General features: G+C 41.1%; 1 protein-coding gene across 2 annotated transcripts; it reads right to left on the bottom strand.

The window, feature by feature from the left end:
- Nucleotides 1–10369: 10369 nt before the first annotated feature.
- Nucleotides 10370–23860, bottom strand: slc16a7 (solute carrier family 16 member 7). 2 transcript variants are annotated; one of them, XM_060937944.1, is made up of 5 exons: nucleotides 23757–23860; nucleotides 19097–19321; nucleotides 18501–18644; nucleotides 12042–12860; nucleotides 10370–11887 (listed from the first exon to the last, which is right to left on the bottom strand). In XM_060937944.1, the coding sequence occupies exons 2-5, from the start codon at nucleotides 19311–19313 to the stop codon at nucleotides 11628–11630; spliced, it is 1440 nt and encodes a 479-aa protein (XP_060793927.1). In that variant the 5' UTR covers nucleotides 19314–19321; nucleotides 23757–23860; the 3' UTR covers nucleotides 10370–11627. The 2 variants fall into 2 exon arrangements, with proteins under 2 accessions (XP_060793927.1, XP_060793928.1); XM_060937945.1 differs by lacking the exon at nucleotides 23757–23860 and having other exon boundaries at nucleotides 18517–18644; nucleotides 19097–19230.
- Between the last annotated feature and the right edge of the window lie 881 nt (nucleotides 23861–24741).

Genomic DNA, 24741 nt, shown 5'->3' with positions numbered 1-24741 from the left:
TTAGCCACTGAAGGTTTCGTACTGTTGTTGGTTTTTTTTCATGTTTGGATTGAATGTTTCTTTTTTACTGTTCAGGAAAGTGGATTATATAACTACAAAAACTAATACATCGGGACTTTATTTAGGAGCTCAGACGGAAACACCTGCTTAGTTCGCCATCTTTTTCTCAACCCCGTATGGCTTTTTCAGATCCGCTCGTTTTTCCGACTATTTTCTTTCATAAGCTAATACAGGGAATGGGAGTAGAATTACATTTTCGCATGCATATGCAACTCACAGTGAACTATGGTATTTCAAAAAGAGCCAGTATTAAACGTTTTTGGTGGAAGGGCACTTTTAAACAATATCTCAATGAACACAAACAATTTCCAAAAGGTTGACAAGACAAAGTTTAATATAGCATCTATTTAACTTATAACGTGAAAGTAAGGTTAATAATATAAACTTAGATTACGGGGGCATCGTGGCTCGGGTGGCTGGGGCACCGTGCCGTGGGTCTGGGGACCTGGGTTCGGTTCCGGCCTGGGGTCATTTCCCGATCCCTCCCCGTCTCTCTCTCCCGCTTGTTTCCTGTCCTGTCCAATAAAGGTGAAAAAAGCCCAAAAAAATATCTTTAAATAAATAAATAAACTTAGATTACACATTTTTCAGTTTTACTCAAATTAGGGTGGTGCAAAAATGAGTACACCCCACAACAAAAACTACTACATCTAGTACTTTCTATGGCCTCCATGATTTTTAATGACAGCACCAAGTCTTCTAGGCATGGAATGAACAAGTTGGCGACATTTTGCAACATCAATCTTCTTCCATTCTTCAACACTGACTACGTTTACATGCACATCCAAATCGAGCTGCTGTCGGTAATCGAGCTGAAGGTCCCAGCAGGGTGCCAGAGAAATCCAATCGTACATGCACATAACTGAAATCGGGCTATAGTGTAAGGTGCATTGTGCACCCGAGCCACAGGTGGCGCAACATGCCCCATCGTGTTGGTACACTTCCGGTTGTCGTCATGAAGAAGAGCTATTCAAGAGTGTAAACAAAGTTATCAGTTCCGTGTTCTCCATTGCGCGTTTTTCTCCCGTCCATGAATTTTAATATATTCAACTCCTTAAGCTGAATGAGCATGAACTCTGTCTCCTCATTGCTCCAGAAGTGCACGTTTCTGCTTGCCTGTGGCAGTGGGGGCGTGGTCAAGTGCCGGTCTGTGACAGGAGGGCGGAGCCAGGGAAGGTGAGTGGCAGAATAACTACACCTGACGGTAATTAACCTGTTTGTGTGTCTTCCCAGTAACCGCGCCCTATTTAAGGAGGCAGAGGGAGAGCAGAGGGGAGAGCTCATCCCGGGACTAGAACACAGCGCGTGTGTGTGTGTGTTTTTCTCTCAAGAATAAAAGTAGGCTGTTAAACTGAAAAGTCTGACAATAAAAAGCCTATTAGTACCAGAAGCTTTGTCCTGCCGTCCTCTGTGCTCCACCCACACTTCAGAGAGCTCTACATCGCCATTTTCTCTTCTTCGTTTGTTCCTCCTGACCTCTTCTGCTGCTCGCTACTACTGTTGTCATGCCGCCCGAGGCTGTTGTGTTTCCCACTTGTGGTCTCGTCACTCGTCACTTCCGGAAGTAGCTCGACAACTAGCTCGATAGGGTATACATGCACAAAATAGCTCGGCAGAAATCGCATAAACTAGGTCGTGTAGCTCGATTCCGAGAAATCAAGTTCGGTTCAATTTCAGCCGAATTAAGGTGTATACATGGCATTTTGAACTTCGATTTCAGTCGAGCAATGGCAGAAATTCGATTCTCTCTATGTGCATGTAAATGTAGTGATTGACCTCTTTTAGTGACTGGTTGCTGAATGGAGAGTGATGCTCAACTTACGCAAGAACATTGTCATTCCCTACATTTCTGGTCTATCTGAGAAACTCAGGAGGATCTTCTACAAACACAACATTCCAGTACATTTCAGACCCAGTAACACCCTGAAGCAGAAACTGGTCCACACTAAGGACAGAATACCCAGACACAAACAGGACAACGTAGTGTATGCAATTCAGTGCAGTGAGGAATGCACGGACTCATATATTGGGGAAACAAAACAACTGCTTCACAGGCGCATGGCTCAACACAGGAGAGCCAGTTCCTCAGGCCAGGACTCTGCTGTCTATCTTCATCTTAACAACAAAGGACACTCATTTCAGGATTGCAACGTACACATTTTAGCCAGAGAGGATCGTTGGTATGAGTGAGGAGTTAAAGAAGCCATTTTTGTCAACCTGGAACGACCATCACTGAACAGAGGTGGTGGTCTAAGACACCATTTATTAGCCACCTACAATGCAGTCCTTGGCACACTTCCCAGACAACTGAATGCACACCAAAACCCAGCTGTTTTCAGTGACTCACAGGAGGACAGAGAGAACCAACAATGTATTGATCACCCCAACAACACTCTAGGCTGTTCACACCCAGCCCCCAGTGACCCACACCAACAGGATGACTCAACGACACCTTAGGATTGCTTTTCATCCATGAGAAGATAAATACCTGATACTCCCTATTAGTCAGACAGAACTGAAGAAGCCTTTCGGATGAGAGGTGAAACGTCTTCAGGAATCTTCAAGCAAGTCCAGTTGCTCTCTTTTACCACCTACAGTTTACTATGAACTGGATGACTGAGAATCTTCACAGACATCTCTTATCCAATGTCATTTTGTCAGCTCCACTTGGTATTCTGGCCTTACCAAGAATTGTTTTCAGGTTACACAAAATAAAATTATTCGCTTCATACTTAGCGCCTCCTCCATGACTCCTATAGGGTATACTGAGTTCAAATAGGTCAACATGTTGCCAGTCCATCTCCAAGTCAAACACTTAAAACTAAATCACATCCATAACATGTTATATGGTAATGCTCCGAGATATCTCACATCTTCTATAAGTGTTCGGAATGCCCGCCACAATACCCGTTCAGGTCCCATGTCCCTTTATGTTGCCTCTCTAAAGTCATTTGGCCATTCTTCATTTAGGTATACCGCAATCTCTGCCTGGAACAAACTACTATGTCAGTTGCAGTCCATAAATGTTTTACATAGTTTTAAATCCAATGTCAAGAATTTTCTTTATTTGATCAATTTTATCAGCATTCACAAAATCCTTTTATTATGTCCTAGCAGACCTTCTAGTTCATGCCATATTTTATTTGGTATGCCTCCTGGACACCCTTTTTTTCCCCCTCTTTTGTTAATAGCCCCCTTTTTTTGGCACTTGATGTACTTGGACCACAATGGACATACAGGTAGTCGTCGACTTACGACCTATGCAACTTACGACCGATCAACTTTATGACCGTCTGGTAAGTGTTTCCCAGCTGAGCTAGCTGAGCGTACGACAGTTTCCACCCCAGCTCCCGGCAGCGCCCAGCATCCAGCCTCTCGCCGCGTACAACAGTTTCCGCCCCAGCTCCTGGCACATGCGCAGTCTCTCTCGCGCTTCCTCGCGCACTCCGTCATACAGTTTCCGCCCCAGCTCCAGGCACATGTGCAGTCTCTCTCGCGCTCCCTCGCGCACTCCGTCATACAGTTTCTGCCCCAGCTCCAGGCACATGCGCAGTCTCTCTCGCGCTCCCTCACGCACTCCATCATACAGTTTCTGCCGCAGCTCCTGGTTTATGAAACGAGCAAATGCTATAGCCAGCCCGAGCGCTCCAACAGCTGATGATGACGTAGACGACCCACAGCCAAGCACCAGTGATGCCAGCGATCACTAAGTTTTGTATTTTGCTATGTTTTACATTTGTATTTTGGTATGTTTCAAACTAAAATGTTTTCTATTTTTCACACCTGTATTTCATATTTTTTGTTTTGCATATATTAAACGAATTGTGCTGTACGCAGTGTAGTATGCAGTGTTTGATTTAAACCAAATAATGAGCCAAGGTAATGAAATAAGAAAATGTTGATAAAATAAGACTTTAAGATGATACAATATCATTACACATCACAACATACTTGCGTTCATTTAACATAGGCCAACTTACGACCAGATCAGTTTACGACCGGTCAGTCATAACCAAATGCAGTTGTAAGTCGACGACTACCTGTAATTGTTTACACTTTATTGTGCTATCCATGTATTTTAATGGGCACTATACTTGTATTTTGTACATTATTTTACTAAATAAACTCATCATCATCATCATCATCATCAGGGATCTGAGGGGTTTGTAATTGGAAAACTTATCAACTTAGTACTCTACAGGAATTCAATAATATATTATCATTATTAGGGCGGCACGGTGGTGTAGTGGTTAGCGCTGTCGCCTCACAGCAAGAAGGTCCGGGTTCGAGCCCCGTGGCCGGCGAGGGCCTTTCTGTGCGGAGTTTGCATGTTCTCCCCGTGTCCGCATGGGTTTCCTCCGGGTGCTCCGGTTTCCCCCACAGTCCAAAGACATGCAGGTTAGGTTAACTGGTGACTCTAAATTGAGCGTAGGTGTGAATGTGAGTGTGAATGGTTGTCTGTGTCTATGTGTCAGCCCTGTGATGACCTGGCGACTTGTCCAGGGTGTACCCCGCCTTTCGCCCGTAGTCAGCTGGGATAGGCTCCAGCTTGCCTGCGACCCTGTAGAACAGGATAAAGCGGCTAGAGATAATGAGATGAGATTATCATTATTATATTATATTATATTATATTATATTATATTATATTATATTATATTATATTATATTATATTATATTATATTATATTATAGGCGCGGTTATCAGCAGCTGTAAAAAATAAAAAAAGTCCCCCTGCCAGTCGTGTAACACAAAATGATTATGAGCACACAAAAATTGAAAAATAAATCTATCGCAGGCTATCAACAGTGGCAGAAAATAGCCTCTGCCAGGAAGACTAACACAAACAATACAACAGAATTACAAACATAAAACAAATGGAATGGTTTGCAGTGGACCAACAGCTGAAAACACTGGTTATCAACAGCTGTAAAAAGGGTCTCCTGCCAGTGGTGTAACAAAATAACTATAAACACACACAAAAAGAAAGGAAAAAGAAAAAAGAGAAATGACAAAAGCTGCAGAATAGGAAATATGTAAACTAAACTCCACTCAACACACGCAGATGCACACAACCAGAGTAAAGAAACAACAAACTATGTTTGTGCTGTCCAATAGCCAGCAGATAATAGGTAACTAACAAAGGGAGTGGTGACTGTGAACCAATTAAACAGCCTGAGACAAAAGCGGATAAAAACAAAGCCAGCTTGAACGCAAAGCATCTCGAGGCAAAACAGCTATAGGTAAAGCAGCAATTATGCAAAGTAGCAGCACCCTTGAGCATGAGCCAGCGTAACAGTTGTAGTTCCCAAGTCAAGCTGCTAAACACCAACCCAGGCCTCACATATTTACAGCATATTAGAGGGAGTGATATATCCCTACGATACAGTATGTCACTCCAAACACAGCCAGACTCTCTCCTACATTCCTCTCTTTCCCAACCTACCACACCCTCTCCATCTTCCTCCACTCATCATGCAGATAAACCCATACAAGTGATTTGGTATTGGGCAGCACAGTGGTGTAAGTGGTTAGCACGGTCGCCTCACAGCAAGAAGGTTCTGGGTTTGAGACCAGCGGCCGGCCAAGGCCTTTCTGTGTGGAGTTTGCATGTTCTCCCCGTGTCTGCGTGGGTTTCCTCCAGGTGCTCCGGTTTCCCCCACAGTCCAAAGACATGCAGGTTAGGTTAATATGGGACGGCCTTGGGATGAGGTCCCCTTGAGCGAGGCACTTAACTTCCAACTGCTCTCCGGGCGCTGTTAGCATGGCTGCTTACTGCTCTGGGTATGTGTGTGTGCATGTGTGTGTTTTCACTGCTTCAGATGGGTTAAATGCAGAGAGGAATTTCACAAGTGTGTGATGAATAAACTTGTGCTTTCTGAATTTCTTTCTTTCTAATGTAACATTTTGTCTGTCACATAGTCTGGTGCCTGAAAACATGAAAGTTCATACACACAGTACATGACTTTATTGATAGTTTCCTCTAAGTTCTTTTCAGACATAATGTTGAATTATATTATATTAAATTTGATTATAAATGCCTTCAACACAGACTGATAATAGAAAACAAATATTGTGCTCAATTGTTTATGCTGTTTATGCAAAGAAAGAGAACATGTTTTGCCAGTATTTTTTATATTGGTAAAATCTGTTTATTTGCTGTAAGTCGGGGGTGTCCAGTCTTACCTGCAGAGGACTGATGTGACTGCAGGTTGGTATTTTAACAATGCAGAATGAAAACCTGCAGCCACACTAGCCCTCTGCTGAGAAGATTAGACACCCCTGCTTGTCATTCTTGTACCTAAATGCTTTCCTTTGACAAAATTGCAAATGGTTACAATTTGGGTGGCACAGTGGTGTAGTGGTTAGCACCATCACCTCACAGCAAGAAGGTTCTGGGTTCGAGCCAGGGGCCTTTCTGTGTGGAGTTTGCATGTTCTCCCCGTATCTGTGTGGATTTCCTCCGGGTGCTCCGGTTTCCCCCACAGTCCAAAGACATGCGGTCAGGTTAACATGGGGCGGCCTTAGGCTGAGGTGCCCTTGAGCAAGACACCTAACCCCCAACTACTTCCTGGGCGCTGTAGCATAGCTGCCCACTGCTCTGTGTATGTGTCTGTGTTCATTGCTCACATGTGTGTGTTCACTGCTTCAGATGGGTTAAATGCAGAGAGGGATTTCACAAGTGTAAGTGTAAGTGAATAAAGTTGTTGTTTTTGTGCTTCTTCTTCTTCTTAATAAACCAATAAATGTTTCGCAAGATGTGCTCAAACTCTGAGTTTTTGGATTCACATTAAATATTGAGTGTATTTTTACATCACATGATCAGATCAGATCAGACAAAACTTTATTTACCCCCGAAGGGCAATTAGAAGGGTGAAGAGCGGTACATTAAAATAAGAGCAAGAAAATAAAATCACAAAAAGAATAAAATCACAAAAATGGGTGGGCAAAAAAACAAACAAACAAACAGCGTATTATGTACAATGTACAATGGCAGGCCTGCTGCCAGTAACAAAGTTAAAATTAAAAAAAATGATTGAAAAGATAATGTTAACTGTCTCTACAACAATAAGCCAAAAGGTAAAAGTAAAATAACACATCATTGCATGTTTAGAAAATATCTGTAGCTATACCTGCCAGGAGAAGAAGTGCAACTCCTTCAAAAATACTAAGTAACTCTTAACCATTGGCAATAATCTAATCTAATCTAATCTAATCTAATCTAATCTAATCTAATCTAATCTAATCTAATCTAATCTAATCTAATCCTGGGTATGACTTTAAACTGCAACCAGTGGTGAGTCTCAGGTCCAGGAGGACTTGAGTATTGGGAAAAGTGGAGTTACCCCTTAATCACCATTGCTCCCAGGTCTGCTCTGACACAGAGTGGTAGCACCTGCCTGGGTTCCAGCTATGGGTTAAATAGTACATCACCAATAAGGCGCTGGCAACAGGGCGCTTTTTGGTGCAATGTGGCAGATGAACCCAACAGGCTCAGTGGTACACCACCAGATGGCATGTGGAACAGCCACTCAAATGGACAATGGATGGCATCACCTGGCAAGTCAATTGTCACTGCAGGGCAACTTCCATACCCATCAGGTATGTGGCACTATTGTGGACCACTTGGCATCAGGTCTAGAGGTCCAGAGAGACAACATGATGGGGGCACGACATCGTTTGTCTTACCTTACTGTGCAAGGCGCTTCATTAGGAGAGGAGAATAGTATGCGAGAGCTCACAAGGCCAGACATTCAGTGGCGGCTCGGCCGGGCCATTCATGCCTTCGCTGTGGGTGACTCTGTCGCTCTGGCACGGGCCTCACGGCCCATCTGCATTTCTGTGCAGCCTAATGAAGCAGTCATCATTGCTAGCGATGGACAGCCGACAATGAATCTAATCTAATCTAATCTAATCTAATCTAATCTAATCTACAAAACAGTATTTTACCATACATTTCTACCATACATTTCTACTGTTAATTTTACAGTAACTTCCTGGCAACTCTGCTACCAGGTCTTTACCATTTTCTTTACAGTGGGCGATCTGTGGCCTTGTCCTTCCTGAGGGCCAGTGACACTACTTTTGACAGTTGAGCTTTCAAATGAGGTTGAGATACACTACAATCACATTGGTCCTGACATTTGAGTGACCAAGCTACAATCTCCGTGTAAGTCCAGCAAATGTGTGGATTATGTTTCTCCAACCAAGGTAAACCAAGGATAATAACATGATGGAGTGAATAATTGACATAGCGTGACATGGTTTCATAATGATATTGTTCTGTATTTGCAGCCTTAATGAACTTATTCTGCATCCTCTTCAAGCCTAAATGGCATTGCAGAGATGAATAGGGGTGGTGGACAGGGCTGCACAGATATCTTTATTCTGCATGATGAAGCTCCCAGCTATTCCACAGACTATTACACCTGCTATCTTCAACACACTGAGACACTTTAAAGAAGCAGATATGCTTGTAAGAGGTGAATCAGTCACTGGAGGTTTACAGTGCAGTGACTTTGAAGTATGGGCAAGCTTCACATTGTAGGTAATTGGCAAGAGCTCCTAGACAGTACATTTACAGCTCTATTGTTCATTGTATTTTTTTTCTTCTGAGGTCAAACTTGCACATTTCTGTGGATTTGTGAGATTTGATGATCAAAAAGCAAAATATCCAACCAGATAGGCAAGAGTTAGGGAGTCACTGCAGTATGCCAGTTTGGTTTGAAACTCTTTCTGGGGGATTGATTACGCTGTAACTAATGGTTGTTCATGCCTTCACCTGCCAGAAGCCATCATGCAAAATCATTGAGCATATTCTGCAGTGGTATTTCAACCCAGAGAGGTCAATAGATTCTTTCTCCATAATCTCTACCATCCATGGGATTATTTAATCCAGCCTGAAACACTGGATGTTAACTGGTCATAAAATGGTGACTCTGGTCCCAAATGACAGTAGCCCATGCTCTGGATTTTCCTGTGAATAATGCTATCAGAAAGGCAACTGTAGACTCAGGAAACAACTGAAGGATTATGAATAATAAACAATGTGCATTGTATCAAAAATCCACTTTGCCACTTTGGAGTCTCAGGGAAAGGTAGGTGTGGCAACTTGACTGTTCATGAGTTGTGGGTTGGATAAGCATGAGGTTGCTGTCAAGCAGAAAGGAGTTGTTGGAGTTGTTGATGTTGTGTTGCCATTCCCTTTGCTGTGTGCATTTTATTAAGATGAAGCCTAGACACTAGATACATAGGTAGACAGAGGTGGACAGTAACGAAATACATTTACTTGAGTACTGTACTTAAGTACACTTTTTGAGTATCTGTACTTTACTTGAGTATTATTTCTTTTGGAAACTTCTGACTTTAACTTCACTACATTTCAAAGGCAAATATTGTACTTTTCACTCCACTACATTTCTATCAAGGTCCTCGTTACTATGAAGCAGCTTTGAAAATGGATGTTTTTTTCTTTTCTTTTCTAAAATGTGATTGGTTTTTTCACAGGTGACATTGAGACAGCTGATCAGTAATCACTAGGGTCACGTCATGTCCATAGACTGTATAAAATCAAGATCAATGATTTCTCAGCAGCGTTATTTGAACACGATCAGTTGATGACAGAATGGAAGGAGGCGGTTCTTTTGGAGCATGCACACACCGATGGCCATACCTAGAACCCATGTTTCAGTTTTCTGAAAGGAATAAAGATTTGTTTCATTTTAAATGTTTTCTTTCTTTGCCGAAAACGAACCACATCATGGCCTACAAAAACTCACCATTCAACCTGCGGAAGCATATTGAAGTATATAAACGTTTTATTCCAAGAGAAAGCTTGCAATGAATTTGTCTGTGCTTTTAAAGCTAGCGATAATGCTGCAATAGCGATGCAGTCTGATTAGTCAAATGACTTTCTATGGATTTGCCCACCAAGTTGCCCTAGCCTTGTCCATGGCTAATGTTAACACATAGCTAGTTAACTTGGACACTGTTAGTTAGCAAGTAAAAATAGAGTTACACTAACATGAATAACGTTAACTTATCTGAACTACTTTCAGAAATATGTTTTAGTATAATCTTGCCAAATAAACAGAATGTAGAAATCTTTCTTTTCTAGTAGCATTAGCAACCCAATATAATTTCGAGTTTGAAAAGTGTTTGCTAGCATGTCAGGTGGAGTTTCACTGACTAGCTAGCTTAACGTTAAACCACCATGATGGCACAGTATGCATTCATTTTGTGAATTCACATTTCCGTCTTTGGTAATGGCATTAGGTTTTGTAAGGGTTGTGGCAATAATACAACAATGCATTGACAGAAAATGTACTTTTAATACTTAAATATTTTTAAAAGCAAGTACTTCAGTAATTTAACTTAAATAAAAATTTGACTGGACAACTTTCACTTGTATCAGAGTAACATTTGACCAGTGGGATCTGTACTTTGACTTAAGTAATGAAGTTGGGTCCTTTGTCCACCTCTGTAGGCAGGACATTTATGCCGCTTTTCCACTACAAACGCGGCTGAGTCGGGCTGAGCCGTGCCGTGCTGAGTCGAGCTGAGTGGGGCTGTTGGAGTTGCATTTCAACTACAACCGCGCTGAACCGTGCTGGCTGGAAGTGGGTGGACACATTGGGTGGAGTTAGCGAAAGTGGGTGGACGTCAGGTGATGTCGTTAAGCAGCGCAAACAGTGACATCAGTGATCTTTTAAGCGGTAGTCTCACGACCCGAATAGTAAACAATAAACATGGAGGACATGGAGTCATTAATGTTGCTGGTCTTGGTGCTGTGGCTTGTTGTCACCAACAACGCGGACAGATACTGGCAAGAGCGTATAGATGAGGCGAGGCGCATAAGGCTTCAGAAATTCTCGTAATTCGTAATTCTTCTCCTTCCGGGTTTGCGGTGTTTATAGATCCCAGCGCGCTTGCGGGGCGTGTGTGGGCATGTGAGGACACTCCTCCTCACCAATCAGTGCACAGGGGAGTGTCCGCTCACGCCCCCAACCTCACTCGGCACGGCTTGGCTCGCTTCAGCCCCACTCCAAAACGGTGCGAGTTTTAGGGGCTAAGCAGGGCTGAAACGAGTTGAGTCGTGCTGGTTTTTGGTAGTCGAAACGCGAGCCGTGTCGGGCTGAAGTGAGCTGAAGCGAGCTTAAGTGAGCTGAAAAAGGGTAGTGGAAAAGGGCCATTACATAAGAGGTTTAATGCAACGGAGAATCAAAAACAAAACATCACAAGGCAAGGAGAACAGATAAGACCAACAAAACAAATACACACTGTCAATATGGTAGAAAGTTAGGGCAGAAGTGTGAAAGACAAGCTCACAGTAAGGAGCAAGGTTTCACGTTGAGTAATTGGAGAGTTTAAATCGTAAAACTCCAGGTATTAGTACTCAGAGATGACCGAGTGTTGTGAGCGAGCTGCCAGGGGAGGGTCCATGACAAATATAAATATTATACTAATCTTATGCAGCATATAACTTGTAGGGTATATAACAATATATATAATTTTTTTATCTAAATATATAGATGAATGCTTTTTCAACTTAAAACCAGAGTGCATAGCATTATGCGTCTTTGCTAGCTAAGTCCATAAATTTCTGTTCCTGACTGAGTTTGTTGTCTTGCTCAATATCATTAGCCTCCTCTATAGCAGCAAGTTCACTGGCTGAACCAATCCGCAGAGCTTCCTGCTTCTGCTGTTCCTGCTCCAACCATCTGTAGTTAAAAAAATTCATAATAAAGAGGAAAAGTCCAGGGACCACCATCATCATGCCACATGCAAAGTACATGTACTTGTAGTCCATGAAGATATCAACCAAAGCACCTGAAGGAGAAAGAATCAAAAGCATATAACCATTAAGGCCACAAGTTATATGGGTGTGTGTTATAAGATGCACTCATAACAAGCTATTAGTGACCTTTTAAATTAGCTTTTTGTCTTTATTGCCTGAAATAAGCATATAACTGATGGAACTCACCAGAAATCGGGGGCCCAAGAAGAACAGGGGCACATTCTATAATAGTGGCAAGTCCAACTGCACTTGAGAATCGCTGGGCTCCCACCAAATCCATTAACACCTCAAAAAGCAGTGCACTCAGCATTCCAAAGGCCAGTCCAAAGACGATGGCATATACCACCAGACCTGTATACCCGGGTAACAGAGGGCACACCAAATGACACACCCCATTATACACCACAGAAAAGCTGAAGAAATATTGAATCCTGGGCCTGATCCATTTTGTGTTGGCCATCAGGCCAGTCGCTGGCCGAGCCACCATGTCTACCAGGGCAAAAATAAAGAGCAGGAAGGCTGCAGAATACCCATCAATCCCCTGGTGCTTGGCATAGAGTGCCAAGAACACGACTGGAGCAAAGAACCCAAAGAACATCACAACATTGCCCACCAGGTATATAAGGTAACCACGGTGCTTGAAGAGTGAGAGGTCAATGAATTTGCTCACATGTGATACACATCCTGTCTGCTTTGTCTGAGCATCACTGTTCCTTTTTCTTGCTCCATTGCCACCACTGTTTTGATTTTGCAATGGCTTTTTTCTTATCTTAATAGGCCTCATCAGTGCTCCTGCCACACAGCAGTTGAGCAGAATGGCTCCCAAGATGAGGAAACTTCCTCGCCAGCCAAAGTTGTCAAGCAGAAACTGGTTGAGTGGAGCCAGAGTGAACAAAAATACTGGACTTCCTGTCATGGCCAAACCATTTGCTATGGGTCGTTTTACAAGAAAGTATTTCCCAATAATGGTCAGGGCAGGTTGCAGATTAAAGGCAAGGCCAAGACCTGAAAGAGAGAGAGAGAGAGAGAATCCATGTTTCTGTCTTGCTTAATAAGACAAAAGCTTACTTGATTCCATTGTCTCAGTTATAAAGTTGTATAAGGTAATTGACTGTTAGTGTGTTCCAAGCATCTTTGAGAACTTGTCCAAACTCCTCTGTAGACTTTAGCTTTTTGTTATGACTGTGTCTCTGCAGCTCCCAGACAGCATGATAATTGAGGTCCAGGGTTTGTGGAGGCCATAAGATCTGTTGCAGGGTTGTTGTTGTTGTTGTTTTCTTCTTCTTGCTAAAGATAATTTTGAAAAAAAAAATTGCAGAGTTTTGCATGTTATATATAAATATAAGATCCGATAAATTTCAGATCCAGGGAATGATTCCTGCTACTGAGAAGAAGAAGAAGAAGACGACAACAACAACAACAGAGTGAGATTTGGAAAAGTACTGGAATAACAAACACAACTCAAAAGCATAGATTTTGCATGGACAGCAGATGAAGGACTTCTATCTGAAACATCCTGTTTTTCAAAGGTGTTTCCACCCTATAGACACTTGCTGGCCACTTTATTAGGAACAACCATCCACCTGCTGTTTTATGCAGTTATCTAATCAGCCGATCCCTTGACAGCAGCACAATGCATAAAATCATGCAGATACAAATCAAGAGCTTCAGTTCATGTTCACTTCAAACATCAGAATGGGGGAGGGGGGGATTTTACATATTGGTGTGAAGATATAAAGTTTACCTTCGAGTGGCAAATATATATTTCATGAGTGAGTGAAAAAATGAAATATTTTTCAGTACAAGAAGATAAACTTCATATCTTTGCCCCACCGTGTAATTAGGGCCCGAGCCCTATGGGCGAAGGCCCTATTGTTCTTGTAAGAGTTCACTATTATTATTATTCTTCCGTCTTCTCTTCTTCTTCTTCTTCTTCCGTCTTCTTCTTCTTCTTTATTTTTCTCCGCTGTTGGGCCATTTTCGGGGCGCTTGCCATGGGCGAAAACGCACGAAATTTGGCACCAGTTCCGCGAATTGCCACCGCTACTCAGAACCAGAAGCCCAAACTTGGCCGGGGCTCCGGGCCTCTATAGCTAACTAATCTTCTGATTGCTCAAAACTGCTCATACTTCACATGCAAATCACTCATTGGGCTTCTGACATGTTACCCAATTTCTGTGATATTTCGCCACTGGGGGCGCTATTTTGGGGCAAAAATAGCAATCTTTCCTCAAATTTGGTCAAACTTCACGGCCACCCTCTTACTTCCTCCCATGTCATGTATACCACATTTTGGAAATTTTCGTCCATGGGGGGCGCTGTTTTTGGCTGACGCAGTTGCTCCAAAACGGGTTTTTAGTAAATAATTCCATAATGCTTTTCCTTCACACCACTACCTTGTGATAGTACGTTGCTGTTGCAGACACTTATTTTTCCAACTCATAATTGCTCATGTACAGCATAGCGCCACCTACTGACATGGGAAAAACCAAAAAATTTATTCTTCAAAAATCTATATCTCATCTTCTATTTACTCAATTGTCATCAAACTTCATACGCAAACTCTTCATAGCTCACCTGACATCTACACCAAATTTTGTGCACTTTCGCCCCTGGGGTTGCTGGTTATGGCAAAAACGATATTGCAGCTTCTGATCTGTCAAACTTGCCAAGCAAACTCTTTACAAGACCCTTATTGGGGCGCTTGCCATGGTCGACAACGCACGAAACTGCCACCGCTCCTGAGAACCAGAAGCCCAGATCCAGGCGGGCCTCAGGGCCTCTATAGCGCCCCCTAACTCGTTGTGATTTTGGCCTCCCGCATTAAGGTGCCTGGTTGCCATGTAGTTTGTAGTAGTGGCATGCCATTTGGTACGCATATGTATCTCACTAAGCCGGACAAAAATGTAATGCCAGCGCATTAGCCACGCCCAACAGGCAGTGAGGTAATTTCACTTTTGTGCGAAATGCATGGCCACGAACACGGCGCAACTCCTCCTAGACCGTTCATAGGAATGTCACCAAAATTGATACACATCATCTACAGACATGGCTGACAAAAGGTTCTAAATACGTTTCACGTAGCATAAACCGTTCAGAAGTTATACGTCAATCAATTTTCACTGCAAAATTTTACATGCTTAAAAATTCATAACAAATCTTCTAATTGCTCAAAACTGCTCATACTTCACACGCAAATCACTCATTGGGCTTCTGACATGTTACCCATTTTCTGTGATATTTCGCCACTGGGGGCGCTATTTTTGGGCAAAAAATCCAATCTTTCCTCAAATTTGGTCAAACTTCACGGCCTCCCTCTTACTACCTCCCATGTCATGTATACCACATTTTGGGAATTTTCGTCCATGGGGGGCGCTGTTTTTGGCCGACGCAATTGCTCCAACACGGGTTTTTGGTAAATAATTCCATAATGCTTTTCCTTCACACCACTGCCTTGTGGTAATGTCTCTTGCCGAAGAAGCTGTGGAAGGTCTTTCGCGGGGACGCATGCCCCCGCCCCCCTTGGCCGCTGGCGCGAGGGCCCGTCGAGGCCGCTTGCGGCTTTAATATTCTTTTTATTATATAGAAACCTCCACACACACAAAAAAAAAAACCTGCAAGTTAATCAAAAGAATTTTAATTGAATTCTAATTTTGAACCAGTTCGTCATTTTGACAACACACATCTAGTCAGCAGGAAAGCACTGGGAGTGACATCATTGGAGTGAAATATTGAAAAATATGTCACTCGGATCCACAATGTATTTTGCATGAAAAATATGAATTTTTCAACACGAGAAGATAAAATTCATATCTTCAAGCCAACATGTGATTTTCCTTTTATTATATAGACACATTCACAAACAAAAACTATGCAAGTTAATCAAAAACAATTGGAAAATATGTTACTCAATGTCCCAGATGTAGTTTGCATGAAAAAATATATATATATTATATTTTTATATATATTATATATTTTTATACATATTATTATACACACACATCCATCTATTATCTGTAGTCGCTTATCCTGTTCTACAGGGTCTACAGAGCCTATCCCAGCTGACTATGGGCGAGAGGCGGAGTACACCCTGGACAAGTCACCAGGTCATAATTATTATTATTGAGGGGCAGCATGGTGGTGTAGTGTTTAGCACTGTCACCTCACAGCAAGAAGGTTCTGGGTTCGAGCCGACAGGGGCCTTTCTGTGTGGAGTTTGCATGTTCTCCCCGTGTCTGTGTGGGTTTCCTCCGGGTGCTCCGGTTTCCCCCACAGTCCAAAGACATGCAGGTTAGGCTAATTGGTGGCTCTAAATTGACCGTAGGTGTGAATGTGAGTGTGAATGGTGGTTTGTCTCTATGTGTCAGCCCTGCAATGTCCTGGCGACTTGTCCAGGGTGTACCCCGCCTTTCGCCCATAGTCAGCGGGGATAGGCTCCAGCTTGCCTGTGACCCTGTACACATTATGGTCAAAAATAAATTTTCTAATTTTACTTTTTTTTTTGCATTTACTTAACACTCAATGTTTCTTTTGTCATGTTTAATAAGAATAAAGATAGTATCTTGCTTTATCTGGCCTCCACTGTGGAAAATTTTTTTGATTACAATTCAAATGCTTTTGTAAAATTGATTTACATATAAAATAACTACGGCGGCACGGTGATGTAGTGGTTAGCGCTGTCGCCTCACAGCAAGAAGGTCCAGGTTCGAGCCCCGTGGCCGGCGAGGGCCTTTCTGTGTGGAGTTTACATGTTCTCCCCATGTCCGTGTGGGTTTCCTCCGGGTGCTCCGGTTTCCCCCACAGTCCAAAGACATGCAGGTTAGGTTAACTGGTGACTCTAAATTGACCGTAGGTGTGAATGTGAGTGTGAATGGTTGTCTGTGTCTATGTGTCAGCCCTGTGATGACCTGGCGACTTGTCCAGGGTGCACCCCGCCTCTCACCCGTAGTCAGCTGGGATAGGCTCCAGCTTGCCTGCGACCCTGTAGAAGGATAAAGCGGCTAGAGATAATGAGATGAGATGGGATGAGATGATTGCTTGGGTTAAAAATGCCAAGTTATGATGACTGAATTGATTATTCACTTAAATATGAATAATATGATACATTTTGGGTATTTGATATGGCGAAATAGGACACAATGGAAAAATCAAGAACACACCGGAAAGATGAGAATAACGGCGGTGGTAAAAGAACTGCGACTGTACCGGCTGAAGGTCGCGCGGGTCTCTGCTGCGGCGCGCGAGCAACGGGACATCACTACCGCACCGGACGGAGCGCGAGGCGGGGGCGGGGCAAAATGACTGGCCGTAGATTCTATCAAAAGTTCGATCTAAATTGACCATGGTTGCAAAATATTGGCCAAAAATATGCAAACACTACGAAATATGAAAGTAAGATGAAAACGAAACATTCTATTGCCTTATACTGCAAGACTAAAACAAAATAAAACTGCTAAAACTCACCTTTTCAGTGATAACGTCCGAACAGATCACTCGCGTAACAGAAAAACCACAAATGGAAGCACGATCAACTTCTAACTGCTGGAGTGGAAAATTCCATTCTACACATGCAAATTGTTAATGCGTGTCCTTCCCCACACACAAATAACACGCTACGGTAAAAAATAGACCGCAACTCATTTTATAGCTCAGAAATTCATACAAGACCAGCTACCATCGTAACATGTTCTGTAAGAAACATATTCTATCCCTAACTTTCAGCTTTCGTTTTAAAAAACAAAATCGCAGATTTATAACTAAATTTTTATATGGCGTAGTGATTTTAAGTTACTACTTTTGGTGAGGTAGTGACCTTGACCCTGAGGCTTTCCGTTTAGATCAAAACACACGATCGTATTGGTTTTGGGTCTGCGGAAAATGGAGTTACAACGGTTATCAAATATTTTGCATGATGTTTTATTACGGTTATGATTATTCTGTGAGCGCACCAATCCTTAGGTGTATAAAGTTACAACTTAAAATACAATTAGTGATAACTGTAGACTTTTCAGTGGACTACAACCTTTTTAAGGGAACGCGATGTAGTCAACCATTTATCATGTCCCAGATCAAGCCGCCATTTTTCCACAAATTTGCAGAATTTTTGCCAAATTCTGAATAGAGTATTCACATCAAAGATTTAGTTTTATCTGTATTATTTCTTTCATAATTTTATTTCAAATTAAAACAGACATCACCATTCAAAACCGTGTAGTTTATTGACTGAATATATTTAGTGGGGTACCCCCACAGTACCCAGTTTCTGAGACAGACCCATATATATATATATATATATATATATATATATATATATATATATATATATATATATATATATTTCTAATAGAAAGTGAATTTGGGCTATACTGATGACTTGGCAAAAGAACAGAAATTTCAAGCTGAACTTGGGGAGAGTGCCCTGTTCTACCTTTGGACTTTTGCTATTATTAGCTTGTATCCACAAACAGTCAAAGGGGAGGCTCCCAAGTTTGGGGAAAATGACAAATCAGAGCTTTACTGACCAAAATATTAGATATTTCCTGTCTAAGACACTTACTGACCAGACACAGGAAGTGTCTGAGCCAAAATTTTCAATAGCAGTATCCAGATGTTATATCCAGCTGTGACAAATGATGATAAAAGTACCTCCAATGATGCCTACACATATGTATAGATGTATTATAGTTGTGCCAAAAGAAGCAGCAATCATGGAGAACCCAGCCATTAGGCCACCAGTAATGACCACTGGCCTGCTCCCATAACAATTGACGAGTATGCTGCTCACTGGTCCTGCACAGAAAGTAAAGGGTTAAGGGGCATGAGAGTCACACAAAGGAGGCCACTTCTACTTAAATCTAATACGGAGAATTTAACTGGTCTGTATAACCTTTTTTTTTTCAAGATTAAACAAACAGCATAGACAAGTTATGTATTAACTAAAGGTTGATCAAAATTCAACATTTTTAACTGCACAGCATACACATGCTTACAGTTCTCCTGATAGCAGGTGTGTGTGCAAATAAGAGATCAAGGCACTCTCAATTTTTGTTTCATATTTGCAAAGACAATTTTAATTTTTTAACTTTACATTGTCATCCTCAATTTAAAAAATCTCAACATAAATAAAGCTCTCTGCTTTCAAAATAGGACACTGGTGCCTACATTTGGTTATACTTAAGGCTCACTGGACTTGAATAAAATATATAGGACTGGAATGTCATGCTTCTAATAAATAAAATTACCTCCAGCATACATGGTAGCAAGCATGATGGAGGAGACCCATGCAATCTCACTGTAGGAGATGGAGAAATACTCCTGGATTTCCTTGAAGTAGATGGTGAGGGATTTGGGGAAGGCGTATGAAAAGCCGATGGACAGGAATGACCCAAACACTACAGCCCAGCCCCAACCTCCATCAGGAGGAGTGCAGCCTATATCAGCAGCAGTTGCAGGGGACATTGTGGGGACTTCCCAAACAGGCGAAAAATAACATTTAGTAAGTGGCAATATGGGTTATGAAATATTACATACAGTTCATTTTTATTTCTGTATTTGAATAGAATGTGGGTGATTATTTTTGTGAGATTTTCAGTCTTTCCATTCATTTTCACTTACTGTGTTTCTATTAAATATCCATGCAAATGATTGAGAAAAATAAATACATGTTAATTACAATGATTCTATGTTTAATATACAGTGGTGCTTGAACGTTTGTGAACCCTTTAGAATTTTCTATATTCCTGCATAAATATGACCTAAAACATCATCAGATTTTCACACAAGTCCTAAAAGTAGATGAAGAAAACCCAGTTAAACAAATGAGACAAAAATATTATACTTGGTCAAATATTTATTGAGGAAAATGATCCAATATTACACATCTGTGAGTGGCAAAAGTATGTGAACCTCTAGGATTAGCAGTTCATTCGAAAGTGAAATTAGAGTCAGGTGTTTTCAATCAATGGGGTGACAATCAGGTGTGAGTGGGCACCCTGTTTTATTTAAAGAACAGGGATCTATCAAAGTCTGATCTTCACAACACATGTTTGTGGAAGTGTATCATGGCACGAACAAAGGAGATTTCTGAGGACCTCAGAAAAAGCGGTCTTGATGCTCATCAGGCTGGAAAAGGTTACAAAACCATTGCTAAAGAGTTTGGACTCCACCAATCCATAGTCAGGCAGATTGTGTACAAATGGAGGAAATTCAAGACCATTGTTACCCTCCCCAGGAGTGGTCAACCAACAAAGATCACTCCAAGAGCAAGGTGTAATAGTCGGCGAGGTCACAAAGGACCCCAGGGTAACTTCTAAGCAATTGAAGGCCTCGCTCACATTGGCTAATGTTAATGTTCATGAGTCCACCATCAAGAGAACACTGAACAACAATGCTGTGCATGGAAGGGCTGCAAGGAGAAAGCCACTGCTCTCCAAAAAGAACATTGCTGCTCGTCTGCAGTTTGCTAAAGATCACGTGGACAAGCCAGAAGGCTATTGGAAAAATGTTTTGTGGACGGATAAGACCAAAATAGAACTTTTTGGTTTAAATGAGAAACGTTATGTTTGGAGAAAGGAAAACACTGCCTTCCAGCAAAAGAACCTTATCCCATCTATGAAACATGGTGGTGGTAGTATCATGGTTTGGGCCTGTTTTGCTGCATCTGGGCCAGGACGGCTTGCCATCATTGATGGAACAATGAATTCTGAATTATACCAGCGAATTCTAAAGGAAAATGTCAGGACATCTGTCCATGAACTGAATCTCAAGAGAAGGTGGGTCATGCAGCAAGACAACGACCCTAAGCACACAAGTCATTCTACCAAAGAATGGTTCAAGAAGAATAAAGTTAATGTTTTGGAATGGCCAAGTCAAAGTGCTGACCTTAATCCAATCAAAATGTTGTGGAAGGACCAGAAGTGAGCAGTTCATGTGAGGAACCTCGCCAACATCCCAGAGTTGAAGCTGTTCTGTACGGAGGAATGGGCTAAAATCCCTCCAAGCCAGTGTGCAGGACTGATCAACAGTTACCGGAAACATTTAGTTGCAGTTATTGCTGCACAAGGGGGTCACACCAGATACTGAAAGCAAAGGTTCACATACTTTTGCCACTCACAGATATGTAATATTGGATCATTTTCCTCAATAAATAAATGACCAAGTAAAATATTTTTGTCTCATTTGTTTAGCTGGGTTCTCTTTATCTACTTTTAGGATTTGTGTGAAAATCTGATGTTTTAGGTCATATTTATGCAGAAATATAGAAAATTCTAAAGGGTTCACAAACTTTCAAGCACCACTGTATTGTCCCTTTCCAGAGATAAACTGTAGAACCAATTTAAAAAAAAAAGGATTCTAAAATTAAACTCATGTAGTCCCATACAATAAAGGCCAAAAGTTTCAAAGCAAACATTTTCAAAAATATTTTAGAATTTTTTCATGACTCAATTATTCAACAAGTTTTCAAATTATCTCACTGTTTTGCATTCATGTACTCCAATATACTGTATAGTACCAGTCAAAAGTTTGAACACACCATCTAATTCACGCTTTATTTATATTAAGACACTTCATGTCTTAAAGTAATGATGGACTATCTTATTTCACAGTTTCGATGTCTTCAGTATTGTTCTACAACGTAGAAAAAAGTCAAAATACAGAAAATCCTATGAATGATGGGTGTGTCCAAACATTTTATGTGAAAATCCATGAGCTTGTCTTTTGCACTTGCCCTGTAGTATATGTATAGTCAGCACCCTACAGTAATTATATATAGAGGATATTACACTGTGGTGTGAAGATATGAAGTTTATCTTCGAGTGGTGAATAAAATATTTTAAACATGAGAAGATAAATGTCATATCTTTACGCCACCATATAATATTCTTTCTATTATATGAACACATCCACAAAAATATGCAAGTTATTCAAAAGAAGTTTAATTTTGAACCGGTTTGAACCGGTTTGCCATTTTGACCAAGTCAGTGGGAAAACACCGGGAGTGACATCATCGAAGTGAAATATCGGCAATTATTATACATACGGGCCACTTTTTCCATGGAATAAAACCATGTATTCTATTCCCTTCTAGTGGGTTTATTGATGGCATGTAATATTGTTATCATATCGCATATCCTCCATGTATGACACCACTCTCCCCAGTGGAGAATGAGCGTGCAATATTGTTATAATATTGTATTTTGTCAAGACAACATGATGTTACATGTTGGAGCTCATGCAAAGATCTAATGACAAAACTTTTCTGCTGCGCATGCACACAATCATTTCTTTGTCGGCCAGGAAAAAGGGAAGACAAGGCTAATCCAGTGCTAGGTTAAAGCACTAAATAAATAAACTGAAACTAAAGACATGCTGAACACCTGAAAGGCTACCAAAACTTCATTTGCTATTCTTCATATATACTTACAAGAGACAAACATACCAGCGGACATCGAAAAACTGGAAAAGACACACGTCAGAGATGCAAAACTTCATCACTAGCAAGTGACTGGGACAGTTTGTAAACAAGCATGGCTGCGAGGTTTGCTTCATTAAAAGGGGAAGATTTTGAGAGAATTTTGGCTACCAGGTCGCTCCATTGTGTGTAGTTGTTGATGTTGATTTTAAAAGTAACTAAGTAAATTACACAGGGAAAATAATAATAATAATAATAATAATATTCGACTTCACTGCCCTAGCATTGACCTGCGCTAACACTACACCAGCTAGAAGGTAACTGGGCTGCCATGCTAACAGCATCAAGTTGCGGGTAAGCTCGCATTGACTTTTGCTAACACTACTGCTACACTGGCTGGAAGTTAACTGGACTGCCACACTAACAGCACCGAGTCGCAAGTAAGCTAGCATCGGCCTTTGCTAACGCTACTGCTACGCCAGCTGGAAGCTAACTGCCCTGCCGCGCTAACAGCACCGAGTCGCGGGTAAGCTAGCATAGGCCTTTGAGAATGCTGATATGAAGAGTGTGTATGTATAATAATAATAATTTTGGCTGGCTTTTTTTCGTGGTCTATCAGATATATTCCATTCAGATATTCGTCTTCGACTCGCTAAATATCATATCATGCTAAGTAAATTACACAGGGAAAATAATAATAATATTCGGCATCACTGCCCTCGCATTGGCCTGTGCTAACACTACACCAGCTAGACGGTAACTGGACTGTCGCGCTAACAGCATCAAGTTGAGGGGTAAGCTCGCATTGACCTTTGCTAACGCTACTGCTGCTACACTGGCTGGAAGCCAACTGGACTGCCGCACTAACAGCACCGAGTCGCAGGTAAGCTAGCATCGGCCTTTGCTAACGCTACTGCTACGCCAGCTGGAAGCTAACTGGACTGCCACGCTAACAGCACCGAGTCACGGGTAAGCTAGCATAGGCCTTTGAGAATGCTGATATGAAGAGAGTGTGTATGTATGTATAATAATAATAATAATAATAATAATAATAATAATAATTTTGGCCGGCTTTTTTTCGTGGTCTATCAGATATATTCCATTCAGATATTCATCTTCGACTCGTTCAATATCATATCATGCTAGCTGAATGGAATATATCTGATAGATCACTCAAAGCCAGATACTGTATATAATTTAAATATGTCACTCAGATCCACAATATATTTCATATGAAAAATGAGTTTTTCAACACGAGAAAATAAACTTCATCTCTTCAAGCCAACGTGTGATTTTCTTTTTATTTTATAGACACATTCACAAACAAAGTACCCAAATTTCTCAAAACAATTCATTGATTTGTTCATGAGTGAGGATACTGGAAAACATGTTACTCGATGTCCCAGATGTAGTTCATATGAAAAGTACGAGTGGCATATTTCCCAGTAAAACACTCATTTCCATATAATGTATTATGATACAAGGCTTACCTCTATATGTGGAGTTGAGAGACAGTTGTGGATAACTGAATGTTCAGCTTTCCTGCCTATCACATGAACACTCTTCACCACCAGGCTTTATCTGCTCCTGCTTCTCCTCCTCGTTCTTTACTGGCTGATATTTAACTAATTCAGCAAATGTAAAATTATAATGGGTGAATAATTTCAATATTGTATTACTCAGAGATTAAAATATAATAACCTACTTAAGGGTACAGAAAATCATCACAATATAATATACCAACATAAAATATACAAATATTTATACATTTTAAATATATGAATGTGTGTGTGTGTGTGTGTGTGTGTGTGTGTGTGTGTGTAAAATAAAACTTTGAAGGAGTTATGCAACCTAAACTGCATTATGGGATTCCTGTGTATCTGGTGGACTGAAAACATTCATATATTGTTCAAAAAATGTGCTTTTTGGAAATCTAACCAAATGTCTTATATGTAATTCCCGTTCTTTCCACAAGGGATCAGTATTGTGTATGTTATGTCTACTTTGTGTCCCTCCATTTTGAGGCCTACTAATATGTTATGAGTGCCTGGTGAAAAACTAGTTAGAGCTAATTATTCTACACCCTTTCACATCTCTGAAGAATGATGGTACCATGTAAAAGTTGTAAATAATTCAAGAGGGGTTGCATTCAGTGGCTTTGGTTACTAATACGATGTTTGCCCTGTCATTAAACCTCTCCAGAGCTTGTGATCTCGGTGAATATTCTCCTCTTCCTGATTCGGGTTGATGTTTTCTTCCAGGCAAACCCATTAACAAGACATGAAATGGAAATCACAATCCATCGTTTCAACAAATAAACAAATGTACCTAGCTAAAACAAGGCCTTAATCTAAATGTTGAGTGGCTAGTTTATACATAATGTAATATGTAAGTATATTACAGGGATACTGAAATTATTTGTCCTTTGCACATTTGGTAAACAACAGACAAGTGTGCACTTGCATGTTCTCTGCT

Source organism: Neoarius graeffei, chromosome 13, assembly GCF_027579695.1.
Source record: "Neoarius graeffei isolate fNeoGra1 chromosome 13, fNeoGra1.pri, whole genome shotgun sequence".
Taxonomy (NCBI): domain Eukaryota; kingdom Metazoa; phylum Chordata; class Actinopteri; order Siluriformes; family Ariidae; genus Neoarius; species Neoarius graeffei.
This window is presented reverse-complemented; position numbering and strand designations above follow the sequence as displayed.